Consider the following 21,449-nt stretch of genomic DNA (forward strand, 5'->3'; position numbering starts at 1 on the left):
TAACTATCACGCTTGCTGCTATAGTTTGCTTACTTATAGCCATTCAAGAATTTGTGCAACTTCATTCAGAAACTGTATATTTTTGCCAATGCTAACAATTATTACCTTTTGCTAATATAATCAAGTCCGTTTTGCAGAACTGCCTTATTACTAGTCAAATTTTCTTCTAGTCTTCCATTGCAGTCAACAGCAGTGCTCGTGACACTCTCAACACTAAGTCCACTGTGCTCACCGTAGTCACTCAACTCTTCTTCTTCGACTCCATGCTCAGTTATACTACCACTGGTGCAATTAGCTGTGTCACTGCTGTTCTTCTAAGTCTGACTCAGAATGACCTGAATCATTGTTTTCATAACACACAGAAATTAGTTAGCAATTGATAATGACAAATTTTTTGTCGTACGTTTATTCGACCAAACACATGAACTGGTTTGAAATGATTAAAAAAGGCCACTGATTTTATACTTTACATAGAACATGAATGATAAGAACTTGGAGGTCATAAACAGCACAAGTACGTCGTATACCATACACCTAAATATATCAAAATAATATCAGGATTTCCTAAAGCCTTTTGAGATGTTGACCCCTTTAGAAATTTATAAAGCGGTCACTGATTCTCAAATTCTTAGAACATAAATTCGAAGTGAAACTTCAAAATATAATCAACTTTTATGATGCAATCATTAGGAAACATAAAATGTGAAAAAGAATGAGGTTTTCTCTAAAAGTTGCCTGATGAATATTGGACTGTAGGGTTCAGAGTTTGAGTCTCTGAAGTTTCTAACATTAAACCTATTTCTCTGTCTCTTCAGAAGTCCAACCATTTACATGACTAATTGCAGTTTTAACAACATACAAACTTGGAGAGTCATACAGCACTTAGATGCATAGGCCAACTTTAGCACAGGAGTTCTTTCTGTCCTCCTATCAACACTTAAGTCCTTATTCACCCCTTTACAGTCTCACCAAACCAAGGGGATCAATATCAACCAGTCTGGGAAACCCTAATTTTCATGATAAAGAATTTTGACACACATTTGAGAAATTACAAAGTTTTATATTTAAATATCCATAACAAAGATATAAATGAAAAATATAAAGTTATTATTGAAATAAACCTCAAAAATGTGACAAGAAAAAACAAAGAAATAATAATATCTGATCTATTAGAAGTCATAAAAATGAAGAAGATAAATTGGAACTATTTTAAACTGTTCTGGTCATCGTTATGACGAAGTCCAAAACTTGATAAATACCATTAATAACTTTAATCCAACATGAGGTTGTTTGACATAAACTATTGCAAAACATAAATTATTTTCAGAGTAAAAAAGTCTCTGTCATAAAGAACGTAATAATATTGAACAATTTTATACAGAAATAATACAATCTGTTAGACACTTTAAAATATATACTTACAATATTTAAAAATACCATGCAATGCATCTGAGATAAATAATAATGATACGATAAAATCTGTGTCACTAAAGTTACTAATGACCAGACAATATTTTTTATAGTAAAGCTGTATTTTATACAAACAAAATTGAAAATTACCAATCCTGAACTTTTTTTTAAATAAAAATATCATATTAACATTATTGTGAGATATCTAACCAGTCACAAGTTGAAATGGTGAAATGTATTAAAATCTTGAAGAATATTTATCTGGGAAATGTAATGTGACATCGTGGTTATCGTTAAGCTTCCACAAAGCTTTGTTAGCATTTAATCACTATGTTGTACAGCATAACTGTCACAGTTTTACATTTTAACATAAAGGGTGTTTTACCATTTCACTATGAATAATTTACAATTATAATATTTTAAGTACTTCTGGATATGAAATTTCATTATCTTGACTTCCAAATCACTTTTATAGTATTTAGTGCAAACTACAGACAAATACCCAAATTCAAACCTACAGCTTTATATAATTACATTTTCATGTTTACAAAATACAATTTCATGAAAGTTCTTAAATGGTGTCACATCTGTGCTAAAGTACAAACATTTAAACCTAATGGCTCAGAAGAGCTAATTTGACAAATTATAAACTGTGCCCAAGTACAACTGGTCACAGTGATGACCCTGTAAATATTTTCTGAAAACTGTGAAAACAGAACAGCTACATTTGTACAGATAGTTGGTGCTTTATTGACACAGTTTTGCAGGCCTGATAAAAGATATGAATATTCAATCATAATGAAAATAAATACATTTTTTATTGAGATTTGTTGTATACCTTCTTCAGTAATTAATACTTTTCAAATTTTCTGGCTCTTTCTGTTACAAAGATTTATTCATAACCTACCATCATGAACTTTAACAAAGGTATCACCACCAAAGTGGTCAGAGTAGTTAAAAATATGTTTGCTAACCATATTCTTAGACTTGACCAATCTATCTTCACAAAATAACACGTTGTTTTACTATTCTTTGATTGTTTGTTTAAACAGAGTATTTGTGATGAAACTTAGTTGAATGGACGATAACTGCTGTAAAATCACAAGTGTAGAGGATGACATTTTGAAGTCTTCCACTTGAAGACCAGAGGTGGAAGACTTTCCAAATGTTATCATCTACACTTGTTTTTCTCCAACAGGCAGTTGTCATCTATTCATGTAAGTTTCATCAAGTTATTTTACTTGTGTTATTTACATACAATAAACCTAACAAAATAAATAAGGATTTGAATCAAAATAATATATTGGTGTTACCTTCACTACCCTCTAAATTTAACTAATGTCTGGTCGTAAGAGAAACTTTTCATAGCTTTCAAACAGATATAATTTAATACAAAAAACACCTTTTAACAATTAGAAACACACCTAAAGAAACTAAAAATAAAAGTATCAGATCTCTAGTTTAGTTTTATGTTTACTAAACTTTTCACAAGATTCCTCTGTTCATCTCTGAGGACCTCTGCTTAAATATTTTACTTGCTTCACACTGATGGAAACAGTTTATAATATGCTCCATCTAATGGCATTCAAACCTTATTTGTAGCTATATTCTTTATGCTTTTCTTCATTGTAGTTCAGACTACATGCTGTGACATTATAAAAGGGTGGAATTGAAAAACTGTAATAATAAAAATAAGGAAAGAAACATAAAATGTTTAATTATGTATTTAAAGTATGATAGTTTATTTATCTATAAACCAATGTTTTGGGATGGAATGAAAATTTGAAAATAATTTAAAGTTGCACCATTTACAAGAGATTCCCCTCAAAGCTGTATGCAAACAAGTGTTTACATTTTTTAAATTTTCTTTCCAATTTTTATTTAAAAAATGTTACAAAATGATAAAATAACCAATTCTAAAGTATTTTTGAGTTAGAAAATGTTGAATTAGAGTTTTCTATGATAACTATATTGGGTAAAAATCTTTTTACCTTTTACTAATTGAACTGGCGTGTGTGTTTTTCTCATAGCAAAGCCACATTGTGCTATCTGCTGAGTCCACCGAGGGGAATTGAATCACTAATTTTAACATTGTAAATCTGTAGAGTTACCGCTGTACCAGCGAGGCACAAGAGAACTGATAGTTATCTACTTTTATTTCATGTAGTAGTTAAATTAAAATAAACAAATTTTAACACCTTCACTTAATTCTGAATCTTCCTGACTAGTACTACACCTTCACTTAATTCTGAATCTTCCTGACTAGTACTACACCTTCACTTAATTCTGAATCTTCCTGACTAGTACTACTTTGTTTTCTTCTCATAGACACTCGGCGACAAAGATCGTTCCTTGATTTTCTTTAGAAACCTCTGAAAAATAAACAAAGAAGAAGAAAGAAAGAAAATTATTTTTCAATGGCACGAAAATAACAAAATTTACTAGCAATAAACAAAACAGGTTTTTTTTCCAGTATGTCACTGTCCAAAGTTACAAAGTTCCTTTAAATAAGAGTAAATATGCATAAATTGTGTGTTTGTTTTGAATTTTGTGCAAAGTTACTTGAGGGCTATCTGAAGTAGCAGTCCTAATTTAGCAGTGCAAGACTAGATAGAAGGCAACTAGTCATCACCACCCACTACTAACTCTCGGGCTACTATTTTACCAACAAATAGTGGGATTGAGTCTCACATTATAACAACCTCATGACTGAAAGGGTGAGCATGTTTGGTGTGACGGGGATTCAAACCCGCGACTCTCGTGTTATGAGTTGAGTGCCTTAACCACCTGGCCATGCCAGACCAAATATGCAAGGGATCTTCAAGTCAATAGACAGGACTTAAGTATTTTATCACAGAATTACACGATCCTGACCATTATATATCACACTGATTACAAATATCCCAGAACATTTTAACAAGCATCTCAAAATCTTTGGACCATCAGTTTTATTTGGTAGTCTCCACAAGGGGAAGTTTTAAGGTGTTAAACAGTTTTAAGAATTTCCAAAGACTAACTACCACATAACATTAATTTTTTTAAATGCATGTGACAATCATTCTCTTGTAATTCCATTGTTGGTTAGGGTGGTATTACTTGCATTTGAATATCACTCTTATACATTCTAAATTACTTTTTGTGTTATTACTTACTTACACAGGACCTCATGATTATAAAGAGAGCAACATGCCTACCTTAAGCTACAGGTTCAGTATGAGAAGTTAATTTTTTATTAATGGAAGCTCCTTGAAAAAGGCATACAAAAGAGATGATGAGTTAATAGTGTGAAACTGTCCTCGTTTTCTTGTAAGGAAATTTTTTATTGGAAGTAAAAAAACTGATATATAAAATATTTTACAGACTCATCTTGTGTTATCCCTATTACTAACAGTAAACCTTCTTGAATTTACAATTGAAGGCAAAGAGAGCTTTGAGAACATGGCTGTATCATGCTAAAAATATCCCTGGAAAAATGTTAATTTACTTTATTCAGTGAACTTTCTTCAAAGATAATAACAGCTGGGGCAAAATCTTGCTATTTGCCAATCAGCTATTTAAAGGGGAAGATATACATACAAACGTGATCACCAAATGGGAATGACTAGGGTTGTAAAATTTGTACAAGGATTATAACATAGGATGGGAAATCAAAAGATGGAATCTCTAACAGAAAAGTGTAAAAATGTCTTAACTGAAGATAAATAGCAATGTATAAATAAACTTCTGTTTAATCCAGATTGTTAAATCCTCATTCTTCATAATGAACATTATGAAATGATTCAAGCAAATAACTCAAAATATTCAAATATCCTGTATCATGTTAAAAATTCAGTAAATTTTCTTTTTCCTTCACAACCACTGTACTTAATATCACATTAGGACATATGATTGCATGAACAAAAGAAAGAGGAACACTAAAAAATTTATCAGACAAGGATACATTGCTACAGCTGTACCAAACTATCCTTAAAACATCTCAAACTGAATGTTATGAAATAAAATATAATGCCACAATAATAATGTATGTTGAATAAAGTTGTAATGTTTACTTCCATAAAAATAATTTTACGTCATTATAAGCAGAAGTATCAAATGAGAGGAACATCTTGATAGTATATCATAAAAATTGTCTTCTTATTTTAGTTGTTAAAAACAAACAGTAACAAAGGCTGTAGATTATATTCATCACGTTTTATGACCTACAAATGAAATGATGTCTGACAAAAGTACTTGAGGGAGAAGTATATGTATCTAGAGTTGCATAGTAAATGTTACTACAAAGAACTGTGACTATACAGCAATATCTGTAAGTCACACACAGCCTATAATAAAACAATCTACAAAACATTTTTTGGAAACTATGTACTAGTCATTTTGTTAACAACTGTATTATTATTTCTTAACTTCAAAAACAACAACCAACATCTTATTGAAGTATGCTTGTTTGTTATTGGATAAAACAACATAGTTTCATATAATATAGTACTCTTAAATACATACAAATTACTGTTTAAAACATTAAAAATTAACACCAGCTAACAAAACAACACTAAGTATACAATTAACTTTTAATGTATTCTATCCATTCATCCATCCAATATTTTCAGAAACCAAAACAAGTAATAAATATACTGTGTACATAAACATGTAAATATTGCTCTATATACAACTCAAGCAAAAAAATGGTGTTATTAAATAGGATAAATTTACCAATAACTTATAAACTGATTTTATGGAAATTGTTTAGTTTGCACACAAAAGGCACTTGAAAACTATCTCCCAAAAACTCAGCAACAAAGGTATAAACAGATAAGTTACAATAAACTATTTTGTGGAAAACAAATGTAACCCACAAACAAAAAAAACATACAATGTAAAACACAGATAAATATCCTTCTCAGTTACTGAACAAAAAAACATTCCACAAAACTTGATTTCTTCAAACTGAAAAACATCAACATCTAACACAACCAGAAAAATAAGTATGTTATACAGTTTCTTTGTAGCAGTTATAAGTTTATAATGATTAATAAAATATTTTCCAAACACACACACACACAAAAATAGTTCTGACTTGTTTTATTTGAAGTCTACTTATAAATATTATGTTTTAAAGTTGGTTTCTCTGATCAATTTTTTATCATTTACACAAAAGCAAAAGCATGACAATATTATCAAATTTTATAACCTTTTAACTAGTGTTAAAATCCCCAATTGAGTTAAATGGTTTTAGCTGTTTCCAGAAGTGTAAAACTAAGCATAAAGAAGCACTTCATAGTTCAAAACATCAAAGCAATATACACATATTTACACTAATTATTCATGTCCACAGTAACATACTATTCTGAAAAAAAAATTGCCTACAGTCAAAACAAAGTAATACAAAAGGCTGGGACAAGAAACAACTAAATGTTGAACATTCAAGAGTAAGCAGTTTGAATCATGATGTGACCATTGAAGTCCAACCTGACAAAATGGATTGTAAACAACTAAGAGTTTTTTGTGAAAACATTTAAGAAACACAGAGGCTGATACCTTACAGAAGTTTCCACCCTTCATGATGGTTATTAGCTTACAAATATTTTGAACCCTTAAGACAACTAATGGTCACAGAAAATGTTAACCCTTATCACTAATCTCTGTAACTGTTGAAGGCCTGTGCAAGGGAACTTGCACTATCATTAACAAATTGTTTTATATTAGTTAAAAGGCCACTCTGACTTTTTTTCACAACAAATAACAAAAACAAAACATGATAATTTTTTACTCACTATCTAAACATGGCTATCTTTTGTTAGAATTTTATATTGCTCTGTACCTTTTTTATTTGTCTGAATCTCTTGAGTTTCTTATATGATTCACAATAGGTATTCCATGAATTAAAAAAACAACAACATGATATAGTACTATACTTGTACTAACATAAATTAATATGTAAATCATGAGTACTAAGTCTTCTGTTTACAATCAGTAACAGGAGTAATGTTACAAAAATTCTTCTTCATTAACAAATGTTTACTAGTAGTTCTAGTGTTGTAAACATCTACAAGTTTGGGACCTTCAAAATTGGAATTTCATGTAACAAACAAATTAAACAAACAGAAGCAGAAACAGTATAGTGCTAGAGAGAAAAAAAAACCCTTAATGTTTAATTACATCTCTCCCATGAGCAGTCAAATTTATAAATGAAAAAGCATGAATGAATGATATATGAAAAAAATGGATCTTAAAAAAGTATGTATTATTCACACAAACAAAGTAAATTATATTACACTTAATGACTATTAACTGCAATGGACTATTACTGAAAAAAATGGATCTTAACAATTTTTCATGAAGTATGTATTATTCACACAAACAAAGTAAATTATATTACCTTATTATTAACTGCAATGGACTATTCCACTAAAACCTCTTTGCAAAGGAAAAGTATTTAACTACACCATCTACCAGATAGTGGGTTTTATTTAATGTAAAGTACAAAAACTGTTGAAAATTATACCCCATAATAACCTGATGATGTATCATTCATTATGAGCCTAAAATGCACAGTACAACATAGCTAATAATTATTTTATCTAATTAGTCAATTACAATTCAACCAGTAGCATACTTATATGACAAGTAAAATGTACAACTTTAAATGTTTCATAAAAGTTAAGCACAACTAACTTCTTTCAGTGTCAAATTATTAGAGAAACATGTCAAACATTATTCCCATTTTTAAGATTCTTTAAAAGTCCTTTTCCCATTTGTAGACTATCCTACCAAACATTTCTTACAAGCATGAGATGTGCGAGATTTATTTCAAAATAAACTGAACACTGGCTTTCAAATACGCAGCACGTAAATATGTTTAATATTGAGTAAAAACCAGCTGCCAGCTCTAAGTGTCTGATGTAAGTAGAGGATGAAAAGTCTGTTTATACAATGACAAACAAATTATACTACTTTGTAATATTACTACAGACATATTTGTCTTGTATATGTAACAAATAAACTGAATTATTCTATAGTAGTAACATCATATGCTCTTCTGCATTAGTTTGGTAAACAACTTTGTCAAATTATTTAGCACCACAAAACAGTCACCTTATAGCAACATCAAGGTACAGCACAGTGACAATCATTTAGCCACTTTTTCATGGTTGTAGTACTGTTTGTTTGTTTTTAGCATCTCCCACTACATTAGAGTATTACCATATTAGCACATAACCATTTTTTATTCCCTTGTCATAATACTGTGATTTTCTAGTGTCTGGGACCACACTTGAGAAACTGTATTAAGTACCATTCTAAAAATCTCATAAAGGCCCTTGGTGTTTGTTTTGAAAACACATCTTTACAGATATTGTTTATGACTCTCTTAACACAACTATATCAGTGTGTTGAATCATAAAGAAGACAGTTTAGATCTATCATAGCTGCTATTTATTATACTACAAGGTTTGTTTATATTCTAATATCTGTATGTAACTTTACAATTAGTTGTTGAGTTATATTCAGAAAACACGAGGAATTCAGTTGTGTCACAACAACAGTTTATAAGATGATTCAAGTTCATTTTCTACTATCTATATATTACCTTGAGACCAAACAGTTATGAGCTAGCTATTAAATCAAATGGAAAATTAGAACAGAACTATTACATGTACCACAATAGCAACATGTTAATTTACCTAGTGATTTCTTGAAATGTCTACATTCATACTATAATGAAGTTTTTTTCCCTAAATTTCTAAATCAGCTAGAAACCTTATGAATTTTATTTTTTTATATTAGAAAATATTTCAGTGTTTGTCTTATATTGTAATATTTTACTTATAATTTCACTCAAGGTATAATTATTAATAGACTAATACACTAAAATCTGCCAGACAACACTGACCCGTGTTTAATGTCTTTTTTTATTATTTGTGTTATGATTACAATTTAATTATAATATCAAACTTCCCTCAGAATCACACTTTCCTATTCTATAACACAATAAATGGGCTAAACAAAAAGTGATTTAAAACTGAGAAATAAAGCAACACATGGGTCAAATAATTTTAATAATTTAGTGTTATAAACGTTTTTGTCTCTCACAAAATTTTAAAACTATATAGCCAAACAATTAAAAACTGGTCAATATATTTTGTTAGAAATAAGTAGAAAGTGCACTTCTTGGCCTAATTTCCTTGTAAGGCAAATATTAATATGGTAAGCTCTGCTGCTAGAACTATCCATTTTTAACAAAACTGTGGTAATGATGAGAATCTTTATATTTTATTAATGTTAACTGAAAGCCTGGTTCACTCACTTCTCAGAATAATTGATATCAATGTTCTTGACATTGAACAGTCACATTTTACTAATTCATTAAACACACAAAAAACTGAATGGATACTTTCCATCAAGCCAGTAATTATAGGAAACCAAAATATGTAACAAAGGGAAGAATTAAGTACAATTATACTAATCACTGTTTGATGTTAACTGTCTGAGCTGTTTTAGGGCAGTTTCTACCAACTTCTTCTTGTCTGCTTCTCTCACCCTTAAGGGAGTAAAGAACATTAATTCACACTAAAAGTATGGATAGGTCAAATTAATAATATTTTAAAAAATTAGTAAATTATATTATCCTTTTCATTTACAAGCCTGAACAAGACCTACCTAAAAAAAATAAGACCCTTTAAAAAATGTTGCATTATTTTAAACTTGTATTTTTTAGCAATAATTTTATTTCTAAAACAACTTGAAAGGTAGTTATACACTTTTCATAAATAAATAAACATTGCAATTGGTACAAAAGCATGCATTATAAAATATAAAGTGTAAACACACCATTGTAAAGTAAAAAAAACAAACAAACTTTTTATCTTTATAACACAAATTTGCCCTAAACAATGTTCTAGGTAACACTGCATAACAAATCATTTGCTACAATAGAAAACTCAAGTGATTATTTGGTAATTAAATAGTTTTGGTTTCAGACACGTAATCAGAATTTGTCCATCACCTCCAGATTTTAAGATACTGTAGTATCTCACTACTTTATCAACAATATGTGTAATACCATACAATCAGTTCAGTTCAATAGGTTTATACTGTGAAATTAAGTTTACATAGAAAGTTTAATGAACAAAAGGAATAAATTTTTTGATAACTTCAGACAGTAACTGTATTGGTGTAAAACTCCATATATATTGTTCATGTGTGCTGCTTGTTCTTGATAAAATTATAATGACTTGCACCAATTTTGCTTCATTCCCATGTTCACCTTTTCTGCCCAGGAACATTTGAGGAGTCCCTCAACAGAGCTTAAAATGGGCAGAGTGATACACCTCTCTCTCAACTGCTTTTCACTCACTCACTCAGTTGGTTACTTTGTCTGGCTCTGTGCACACTCAAAACAAAATCCATCTTCCTCACATCATACCTGTGATATAATCAAATAAAATCAAAATTTTGTTTTTAAAATATTTTAAACTAGTTCTCTAAACATAATTCCTTTATACTTTTTAGAAAATTAGTTCATGTACTGACTGCTTTCACTTCTAGTAAAGTCCAAAAACCACCTAAACAGTTTATGCTACATTTGTGTTGTACAGTTTCCAAATCTGGCTTCACACAGTGGCTAAATAAAAGAAGAACAATTGTGTCATTGACAATTTCAATGATACAGTGTGAGCCCAAAGATCATCTAACTTACTGTTATTTTTGCATTAATATTTCTGGATATTCAGACAAAACTAAACAATACACTAAATATCCAGAGATTGCATCTGTGATGAAACCAGTATCTCATGGGGATGATTTTCTTGTGTCACATCCAGCAGCAAAGTGGGAAATAGAAGTTATACTGCAAAAAAGACAATGAATCATCTTTACTTCCTTCATTTAATAATTTTACCCCCTGTGGCATCTCAGCATAAACTGCCTCATCTGATCACACAAGATGAACTAAATGATCAGATTTGTGACTTGTTTTATACTGAAACAGCATGGGGAACTTTCATTTACGGCAATGGAATTTATCATAAAAGTCTTGCTTCTCACTACAGCATGCAAGATACTTTGTGTTTCTGTACAAATGTTGATGCACTAATTGAAGAATCAAGTACTGATTATACTCTCAAGAAAGAAAACATTTTACCAATTCATCTAAAGTTAGTGTGAAAATTGTGCTTTTACATAATGGGAACACTAAGCCATTGGTTCCTGTTATTAATGCTGTGAACATAGTAGAACATGCAGCTTATTCCTGAAGCAATCAAATATCCACTTCTGCTAAGTCTATAAAGCGAGTAAACCAAACACTGTAGCTTTTTGTCTGTCTGGGATAGCCAATATCATAAAATTAATTAAAAAAAACGGAATGGCCAGTGAGAGAATTACGTTCCAGGAAAACAGAAAGTTGAGTTCCAACTTTCAGTGAATCATCAAGATATGTTTCTTTCATCACTCCATCTATCTTATAAGTTTCAAAAAGTTAGTGAAGTAAAAACTAAAAGGTGGTATCTTTGTTGGGCCACAGATTTGGGAAGTGCTGATGAATGGTGATTTTGAAACACTACTCAGTCAGAAAGAACTTACTGCTAGGAAATCACTCAAACTGGTTGTTAAAGTTTTCTTAGGAATTTACAGAGATGAAAACTATGTTGTGATGATTAATGATATCCCTGAGAACTAGAGGAAAACTGGGTCCAAGATGTCACTAAATTTACACTTCTCACATTTTTAATTAAGCTTATTATCAAATATCTAGGTGCAGTGAGCAATAATCTTGGTGAGCACTTCCCTCAAGTTATGTCTATAATAGAACAGTAATATCAAGAAAGACAGTGGAATACTGTGATGATGGAAGATTACTGTTGATTCTTATAGCATGAAACTAAAAACATACATAAAAGATACAACAAGTCTGTCAGGTATTTTGTAAAAAGAAATAAAAAATAATACCATGATGAAAGTTTTAAATATAGCTTAAGTGTATTTTCAGTATATAATTACATGTTGTTTTTGAACATTCTTAAATGCAATTTTCAATAAATAAATAAAGTTATCAGAGTGTTATTTTCATAATATATAAGAATATTTAGAATAAACCTAACATAGCTCAAAAACTAGAGGTGATCAGTAATATTCAACAATTTTTAGAATCAGGATCAACAAACTACTCATGAACAGTTGTATTTTTATTGTGGTAGAGAAGCTTCTTTTGTGCACAGTGTAACTTCTAAACATATAATTACTGTGCAAAATTACTCAAACACTTATATGCTTTACATATTTCTACAAATTACTTTCATTGAATGACTTAAGGATATTTCAACACACAAACAAAAAACATGAATTTTATCTCCTAACTAAAAGCTGGTAGTTAAAACCATATGTAACTTCTGTTATAAAGAAGCTTACACATAGAACAACCTTAAATATAAAATTTTCAAAATTACTTACAGATCAACCTATACAAAATATATACTTCATGATATTCCTACAAGTATCTATATTCTTAGTTATGCCAACTAACAAGACATGCTTTAACAGATATGAGGTGTTCTTTCATTATAAAAAGCCTAGACACCTAGTTATCATAAAAAAAGGTGAGGAAAACTATTGTATTTATATGCAAGAAAGTATCAATTAATTGTGCAAATTTGTGGTAAGCACTGTTAAATATATGAATAAACAAACATTCTGAATTTTAGTGGTTTTCTCCTAAATGAAACTAATTATGGTTAAATTAACTAACACATTCATGATCATTAACTTCAAAATGTAAAATAGAATTTTAGTTATGAACATTATACCATAAATTTAAGATTTTATTTCTATCTACCTCAGAAAAATAATATATTGATAATATTTATCTACTTTGTATTCAATGTTTTATTACTCTCACATTATACGTGGAGATGAAAATCTAAGAATGTTTATTTAATTTGAAGCATTGGAACCTATCATCTTGTGAATATGTGCAAATTGTATGCATGTATGATTAACTGACTACACAACAGACATTCAACTATTATTAAACTCTAGACAGTTAAAACTGATTCATTAATAATTATGGTATTAATACAGAGAATTCTCAGGTTATGTTTAATATATTACAATGATAAAAAACATCTATGGAGAGAAACTTTTTGGTAATAAAATCTACAACTGTTTCCAACTTCTGATCAAAACAAAATACCTACATAGTTCAAATAAAAATTAAATGAGTAATGAATATTATGTACATCTAACATATCACCATACTAATGATGATCAGAAGGGTGTCATGGAACCCTCAATGCAAGCAAAGTTTTTGCTATAATCCCAAACACAAGATTCAGCTGCTTAGAAGGTTTAGTTTTGTTCTAAACACATACCTTAAGATAACAATGCAAAATAATCCTCATAAACAAATATATATATATCAAACAATTTAACCAATACTAAAAATAAACTAACATTAAAGAAAGAAAAAATAAAACATTACTTTATTCAGAGTCTACAACTATTTATCATCTTACCTTCATTCTTTCTAAATTTGTATTTACACCTGTTAAAGGCTAGTTGAGAAACTAAATAAGACTTAACTTTTAATTTAAAAAATGAAACTTGACATCTTGCAGGACACGTCTTGGAGTAAGACATCAATAGTATCAGGTATCTTAAGGGCAACATATGACTAGGTAACTAAACATACAACTTTTAAGGTGGCTATATGTTTTCATTTTCCTTTTTTAAAAATCAAAACATGCATAATAATTATTGGAAAGACTAACAATTTATAATAAAGCAGTATAGAGTGACATTTAAAATTAACTTTGATTACTTTTATGTTCCACTTACTTTTCAAGCAGAACTACAGCAACTTGTGGGTTTACCCTTCAATACTTACTATTTTCTTGTCCATAGTCATGAAAGTAGGTTGCCCAGTCCCATGTCATGAAAAGATCTAGAAGTTATAAGAAAATATAACTAGAAAAATTCTACAAGAAAAATTCCAGTGCACCAAAATAAAGTAAACTGTTATATGTAAATTAACTAACAAAAATTACAAGAAGAAGGAATTGTACACCGTAAGTCAGAAAGTAATAATAAGAAATCAGTTTTAGTGAAAGGAGACTGATGGACTCTGTGACTAAACTAAAATAATTGGAAGATGTGATATCGAAAAATATATGTAACTATTTTACGTAGTGGAGTTTCCACAGTTAATACATCTTTAATTATATTTATTTGTTTGTTTTTGAATTTCATGCAATGCTACATGAGGGCTATCTGCATTAGCCATCCCTAATTTAGAAGTGTAAAACTAGACAGAAGTCAGCTAGCTATCCCTAATTTAACAGTGTAAGACTAGATGGAAGTCAGCTAGCTATCCCTAATTTAACAGTGTAAGACTAGATGGAAGTCAGCTAGCTATCCATAATTTAACAGTGTAAGACTGGAGGGAAGTCAGCTAGCTATCCCTAATTTAACAGTGTAAGACTAGACGGAAGTCAGCTAGCTATCCATAATTTAACAGTGTAAGACTGGAGGGAAGTCAGCTAGCTATCCCTAATTTAACAGTGTAAGACTGGAGGGAATTACGTACTTTACATTCACACTTAGACACAACTAGCTATCATCTAATCTTAACATTAGTAACGGAAGGTGTATTTAATGGGCTAAATATAAGCATTGGGTGTAAAACATTATTGTAACAAAGGCTTAGTTGAAACACTACTCCACTGAAACCCTTGGTAATTTTTATCTTACTTTTGTCTATACCTCAATGTTAATAAACAACTGAAAAAAATATAAATAAAATGCTATCTAACTTATCATGGTGCAATAAGTGAGCCTAGGGTATTATTTGTTTTATAATTAAGCTTAAAAATGTACTGTGCAATAACTTACTCTAAGCTCAATAAAGACAAAATATCAATTCTAAATCTATATAATTTCTGAATTAAATTGTTTTGTTCTATCACCAAAGTTAACAAGAAAAAACAAACAAACCAATATGTATATTAAACATTCACAACATAAATACCATAGTTGACCTAACAATATCAATTGGTAGTTTTGTTACAAAACAATGATATAAATTGTAGACCATTACTATTAAAACAAAGAAGCATGACACAAACTGTTTATTATATATATTAACACCAGAGGGACATTTAGAGTGTTCCTTCTACCACACACATTATACTCTTTAACACTGTAACTACCTGACAGCCATAAAGCTTCTTATTTCCAAAGAATGCAACATGTAGATCTTCAATGTTTTCAGTTTACTAAAATGTTTAGTTAAAATAAAGTTATTTCAATTTTAAGTCTATCTCATGCTACGTTTATCATTTTTATAAAGTACTTCATAACTTAATGTTTCATGAAAAATTCAAAATCTTCCTATTAACAGTAAGCAGCGCCAATCTTTATACATATACTCAAAAGGTGATATACAAAACTAACTTTTATCTCTGTATTTCTATAGACTGATGGAACTTTTAGGTGAATAGGTCTATTCAGATACCAATAACTATTTTGAATCTATTCAATGTTACACAGCGTGGCTTTCAAATGCATCACTAAACTTTTGGAAAAGAAATATCAATAACTAACATACTGAGCAAGAGCAAGAATTTAAACTGAACAAAATACACTATTCATTTCAAGCAGGCCAAACTAGCCTAACAATCCTTTGACTGTTTATGTACATGTAAAACTGAATGAGTGCTTAAATCTTTATCAGTACAACATATAACCCAATAAAGGTGACATAAAATATCTTAACTCGATTGACTATTCCTTTTTTAGGATAATAAAGAGCAATGATTAGTAGGGCACATTACAAGTACAAATGTTGATGTCATTTATGTAAATAATAACAGAAAACATTCCTGTCATGTTTAGATGTACATAAAAGAATGTGTGCATTACATGAAAGATGGCAGTGACAACAGTTTAAAAAATGTTAAAACAGGTTTCACAGAATAGAAAAATAAAAAGGAACGGGTATTACAGAAAATGATAATGTAAATAAATGTATCGGAAACAATACTAATATATGGAAAATAGAAAAATTAATAAAAATATAGGTGATATTAATATACAGGTAACAAAAACTAATATACGGGAAATAAAAAAATGAATAGAAATATTGGTGATATTAGTATATAGGAAACAATCCTAATATACGGGAAATAGAAGCTGAGCCTTAAATACAGTACTGTAGTCCATATATAGAACAAGCAAAGCAGTGACAGCACCAGATCAGACCAACTTAATGTCAGCAAACTTGTTCCTGTGAATACCAACATGACCAGTTATCCAGAAAAACTGGATGTGAATAGAAGATAGAAGAAAAATAGGCCAGCCAGTGTTGAATATTGTGAAAATAAGGTGAGAATTAACACAAAGCGATTCTCTGACCAGTAGAGAGTGAAGAGAGTTGGTATAAATAGAACAGTGAGTGTACTGTGTAGCTTCGATATCATTCAGAACAAAAGAAATGCCATATAACTTGACAGTGAACACAGAAACTGTAGAGTGGATATTGTACAAAACCACCTAGCTGCAACAAACCATGGCAGATCCAATAGACTTAACTGATTTTAAACCATCTGTATAACTGGGAATGAAAGAATGGTTCAAAAGATGTTTGGCAATGAAAACAGTACAACCAAATGCAAGTATCAACCTTCCTCAGATGACTCAGAGAAAGGCAACAGGCAGAGGTGGTAATAAAACATAGTGTGGTGGGCTGATTGATGGAAAAAGCAACATCAATCTGTGACATACTGAACTCAGTCAGCTTCACCTAAATATGAAGACCAAAGGGAAGAATGGCAGACTGTATATTCCCAAAAAGTATAACCAGTAGAACCCAGTGTACAGACTCTGAACTGGAGACATATGGAAAGACCCTGTTCAAGGCTGAAGTCTCAGATGGTGAATAGGGTACAGCATCTTCAAGGCCAAGGTCCTGGCAGAAACTTAAATAAGAGACAAATAGTTCAGTTTTGAACAAAAAATCAATCTGCTCCACAAGAGGTGGAAGAAGGGATCTGGATGTTGAAGATATTCAGTGCCGTTGTACACTTTGTATTTCAGTCGGTTGGTTAAGTTTTACTTCTGTGTATATTTAACAATTACATCATTATATTGGGTCAGAAAGGCATTGTAAAGTAATAAAATCAAAAGCAGCCAATCAGGAAATGTTTAGAAAACTGAGGCTGTGCAAAAATAAAAATTGTTATTGCATTTTCACAATCTGCAATTATTTTGTATGTCCAACATTTGTTTCACTACTTTCATTACAGTTGGTGTTATGGTGGTGAAGATGAGAGAGCAAGTTTAAAGTTCTATGAAAAATAAATAAAATGATATTCATTAAGATGGTATTATAAGTAAGGTAAATTAAACATAAAAACCATGAAATGAGCACAATTAATTTTATTCTTAGCATGAAAAATCACACTTTACACAGAATTACTTGACAGAGAATTCACAAATTAATGGATGAATGTTTTATGAAAGCAATTTACTTGAAATATAATTTCAGTTAATAAATGGCTTGTAACTTTTACATAAACATTTGCCAAAACTCATGATGATACACTTTGTATATTTAGAACATTTCAGTAGTTCATGTAATTTCATGGTTACATGGAGATTACAGAACTGGTCAGAATGACCAAGCACACATACAACATACAGGTTGAATAGAATATAATTTAATTGATAATGGAATATGTATGTGGATCACAATCAGTAGCCTAAATGTTTTGAAGTGCATTTTTTTAAAATTCTTCAGATACACTTGCCATTTTGGAAACTTTTTGTAAGCCTAATTTTCTTTTCACTTTTGATAAAACACCACCAGTGACTTGATCAGGAAAACTGCTCTTTATTGGATGCTGTAAAAAATTACTTTTCATAAATGTACTTGCTACAGTTAATTTTAAACATGAGTGAGGAATAAAATCATGGAGAATGTTTATAATACATAAAGTTTGTTTTTCAATGGCCCATAATTAATCTTTTTGTTAAAATACAGTTTACTACTAATTATTTGGTATTGGATACTTTTGTATTAAGGTGGTTAATTACCTCAGACACATTTCAGTTACATTGTTAACCATACTGTTGGCAAGTCTTTCTAGAATTTTATATCAAATCTTATTTCTTTATTGAAGAAATTATAACAAAATAAATAGATTTTATAATCTTAAAATCCCTTTCTATGGGAAAAGATTAAGTATAGAAAATCTTAGTGATTTACATAAAAAACATAATTAAAGAAAAAGTTATTAATTCAAATTCTGTTAAACACTTATGAAACAAAAAAGTAACTTCTGAATTACAAAGTGACAAGTGCCTGAAGGATCAAACTACTTCATGAGAAAGATAATCAATATATCTTGCTCTGATCCACCAAATACTTATGAAGCAGTATACAACTTTGGTATTCCTGCACAAGAAGGAATGGTGATGTATAAAGGACTGTTCAGAGTGATGCAACTTAAACTGATTATCAAGTAATAAAGAGGAAGTTATCTTTCTATTCAAGTCACTAGTTGGTCCTCGATAGTCTTCACTTGAAATATTGTGTGAGCTTTGTCTGAGTAATGACACTGATTTGTTGTAAATTGTTCTCACTACAGCTACTAATATTACTCCAGAGAAGGAAAGGTTATATTAAGATCTCTTTATAAAAGATCAACAGACAGGGTTTTCAGTATGTTTAAAAGTGGGTGATACTAATAAATCAGGGAGATAATCCTGTCAGTGTACTATGTAGTGCTGGATTGTGACTCTACACCATATTTTATGCACAATATCTTAAGGAAGATCCAGAGGCATGCTCTCCCAGAAATATTTAAAATAAGAAACGCCATTCTCTCTATTTTCTGGTCTCTTTTAAAATAAGGGTATAAAAAGTGATTTAATTTGCAATGAACATGTGATTTAGCATTTCCTTCATTAGGTGTAAAACAACGTTTCATAAATGTTATATCTTTTCTCTTTTTGTAATGTGAAGATGCCTTTGAAGTAGGCAAAACTCTTTGGTAAATATAATTTTTGTGGGGGAGTGGGTGGGGTGGTTTGATTTACTGACTGAATACGAAACAACATGACTACATTTAATTTTGTATGATTGAGTAGAGAATGCCCATTAAGTACATACTACTGACCATACAATCTACATTACATTTTTCTCTCTCACAATAAAGTATTTAAAATGACTTTAAAACATATTCCTATAATTAAGAACATGAAAAGTTCAGTTAAAATAATGTTGATGACTGAAATTTTACAAAATAAAAAAGCTTGTTGACAAGAAATGTACAAAACCAAAGAAACTAGATAGAATTAGGTAGATTCTCTGTTTTCAACTGAAATACGTGATTGACTTACCTGGCAACTTATGAAAAGCATGTTAAGAGCATTAAAAAAAAGAAGAGAGAGAGAATAGACTTTATTGAAATATATAAAATATTCAGGAAGGATGAATGTGTTGTGATTTCTTGTGATATATCTAAAAATCAAAGGATAAGAATAAACAAGTTTGGGATTTTAAAAAGACACACTAGATTTCAGGTAAGACCAATTTTATCCTCTTAACAAGGTGTCATGCATAAACAATAAATTATCACTAGCATTAGTGTACAGCAACACCTTGCAAGATAGGAACAGACTCCAAGAGTGCATCCAGTGGCAAAGACAGGGTGGGCACATGCTAATCAACCAACAATGCCACCCCTACATGTGCTCATCCATCACACAGCCTGTCATTTCTGTACAAAAAAAAAATACTGAAAGGTAACTGTATTGGCAGGTTACTGGTATATTTCCTGTAAGGAAAGACATGCAGAATGGTAGGAAGCAATCTGTGTTTTGATGTCATCCAGATTACAACGTAAACCTCGACAGTTCCATTGTATCAAGTTGGACATTATTACTCATGTGCAAGGAAGTTGGGTGGAGAACCCTTCTGTTTTCGTCCATGTCTTTTGTTCTTTACTGTCTTTATTTGAGGGAGGTCTGTCAACCTCCATGGATCCTGTCCTGGGTCGATTGGGTAGGTCTATGCTGTTTAAAGAGGATTCCAGTGACTGGGGACAAGAACAAATGATCCTTTTGCATCTTGTGGTGGGAGAAGGTGATGCACCCAAAGAAATGCCTGTACCCAGAACCAGAGGAAGTGGATCTTGGGATTTGTTGGAATGTATGTTAGGGACAGAGATGGATGTTAAGCTAATTCATCAACTTTTTTAACAATGCAGGTCAAAATCCTTTTCATTTGGTTTGAGAATGATTCTTTTGGAGACACAGAGATATCTGTCTGCACTCCCACTGTAGTTGTGGGATGACATGCAGCAGCCATACATCTGAGATGAAGTGCTGGACAGCAATTTTCAAGCCTCAGGATAAGTAATGTTATGAATCGTTTTCAAATGATGCATCTCTTTTTCTTCTAACCATTCTGGGCAAGAATGAGCACAGTTCAATGAACCACAACATGACGTCTTTGAGCGACCGAAACACTGACACTGGAAATATCTGAGAGGGTTTGTAATGTATGGCTATACCCTGCAATCAAGATAACCTGCCTTGATTGTGGCAGGTTGATGTGGTAATATAAATATCAGAAAAAGGATGTGTTACACTCATACTGGTGGAGAGTTGTTGAATGCTAATTTACACATGTGGCATACATGTGTAATTAGATAGTAATTCACAGCTAGTAGTGAGTGACAATCTGTTCATGAGAAGGAAATCATATGAAAAATAGCTATAACTGTGAAAAAGGGTGGGTAATTGCGCTGGAATTTCAATGTGTTTTTTCAGTAAAAACTTTACGTGTTATGTTATTTTCCCCATTCTAACTCTACACCTCATATACCGTGAAAAGAAAATATATTGCCCTTTTTATTTTCAAGAATGACTTCACGACACATTTGACTATCTTAAAGAGCTTTAAGCCCTTTACAATATATGTATATTTATGCTTAAATTTTATTGCTCTTTGAACTGTGTCTAACTAATGATATCACCACACAAGT

General features: G+C 30.7%; 1 protein-coding gene across 49 annotated transcripts in view; it reads right to left on the minus strand.

Moving 5' to 3' along the window:
* The window catches only part of LOC143243129 (uncharacterized), a 40,622-nt gene that overhangs the window by 14,103 nt on the left and 5,070 nt on the right, over nucleotides 1-21,449 (minus strand). For 15 of the 49 annotated variants that reach the window (XR_013023979.1, XR_013023941.1, XR_013023954.1 and 12 more), the window contains 4 exons: nucleotides 14,288-14,344; nucleotides 10,673-10,831; nucleotides 3,402-3,782; nucleotides 378-3,087 (listed from right to left, as the gene is read on the minus strand). Coding sequence is in view for 8 of the 49 variants with exons in the window: in XM_076486912.1 (XP_076343027.1) it covers nucleotides 14,333-14,344; nucleotides 18,207-18,299 (105 nt within the window). In the remaining 41 variants the exon portion in view is untranslated. The other 34 variants (XR_013023940.1, XR_013023958.1, XR_013023961.1 and 31 more) reach the window with 21 other exon arrangements.

The sequence above is a fragment of the Tachypleus tridentatus genome, unplaced genomic scaffold (genome assembly GCF_004210375.1).
Source record: "Tachypleus tridentatus isolate NWPU-2018 unplaced genomic scaffold, ASM421037v1 Hic_cluster_2, whole genome shotgun sequence".
NCBI classification, from domain to species: Eukaryota; Metazoa; Arthropoda; class Merostomata; order Xiphosura; family Limulidae; genus Tachypleus; species Tachypleus tridentatus.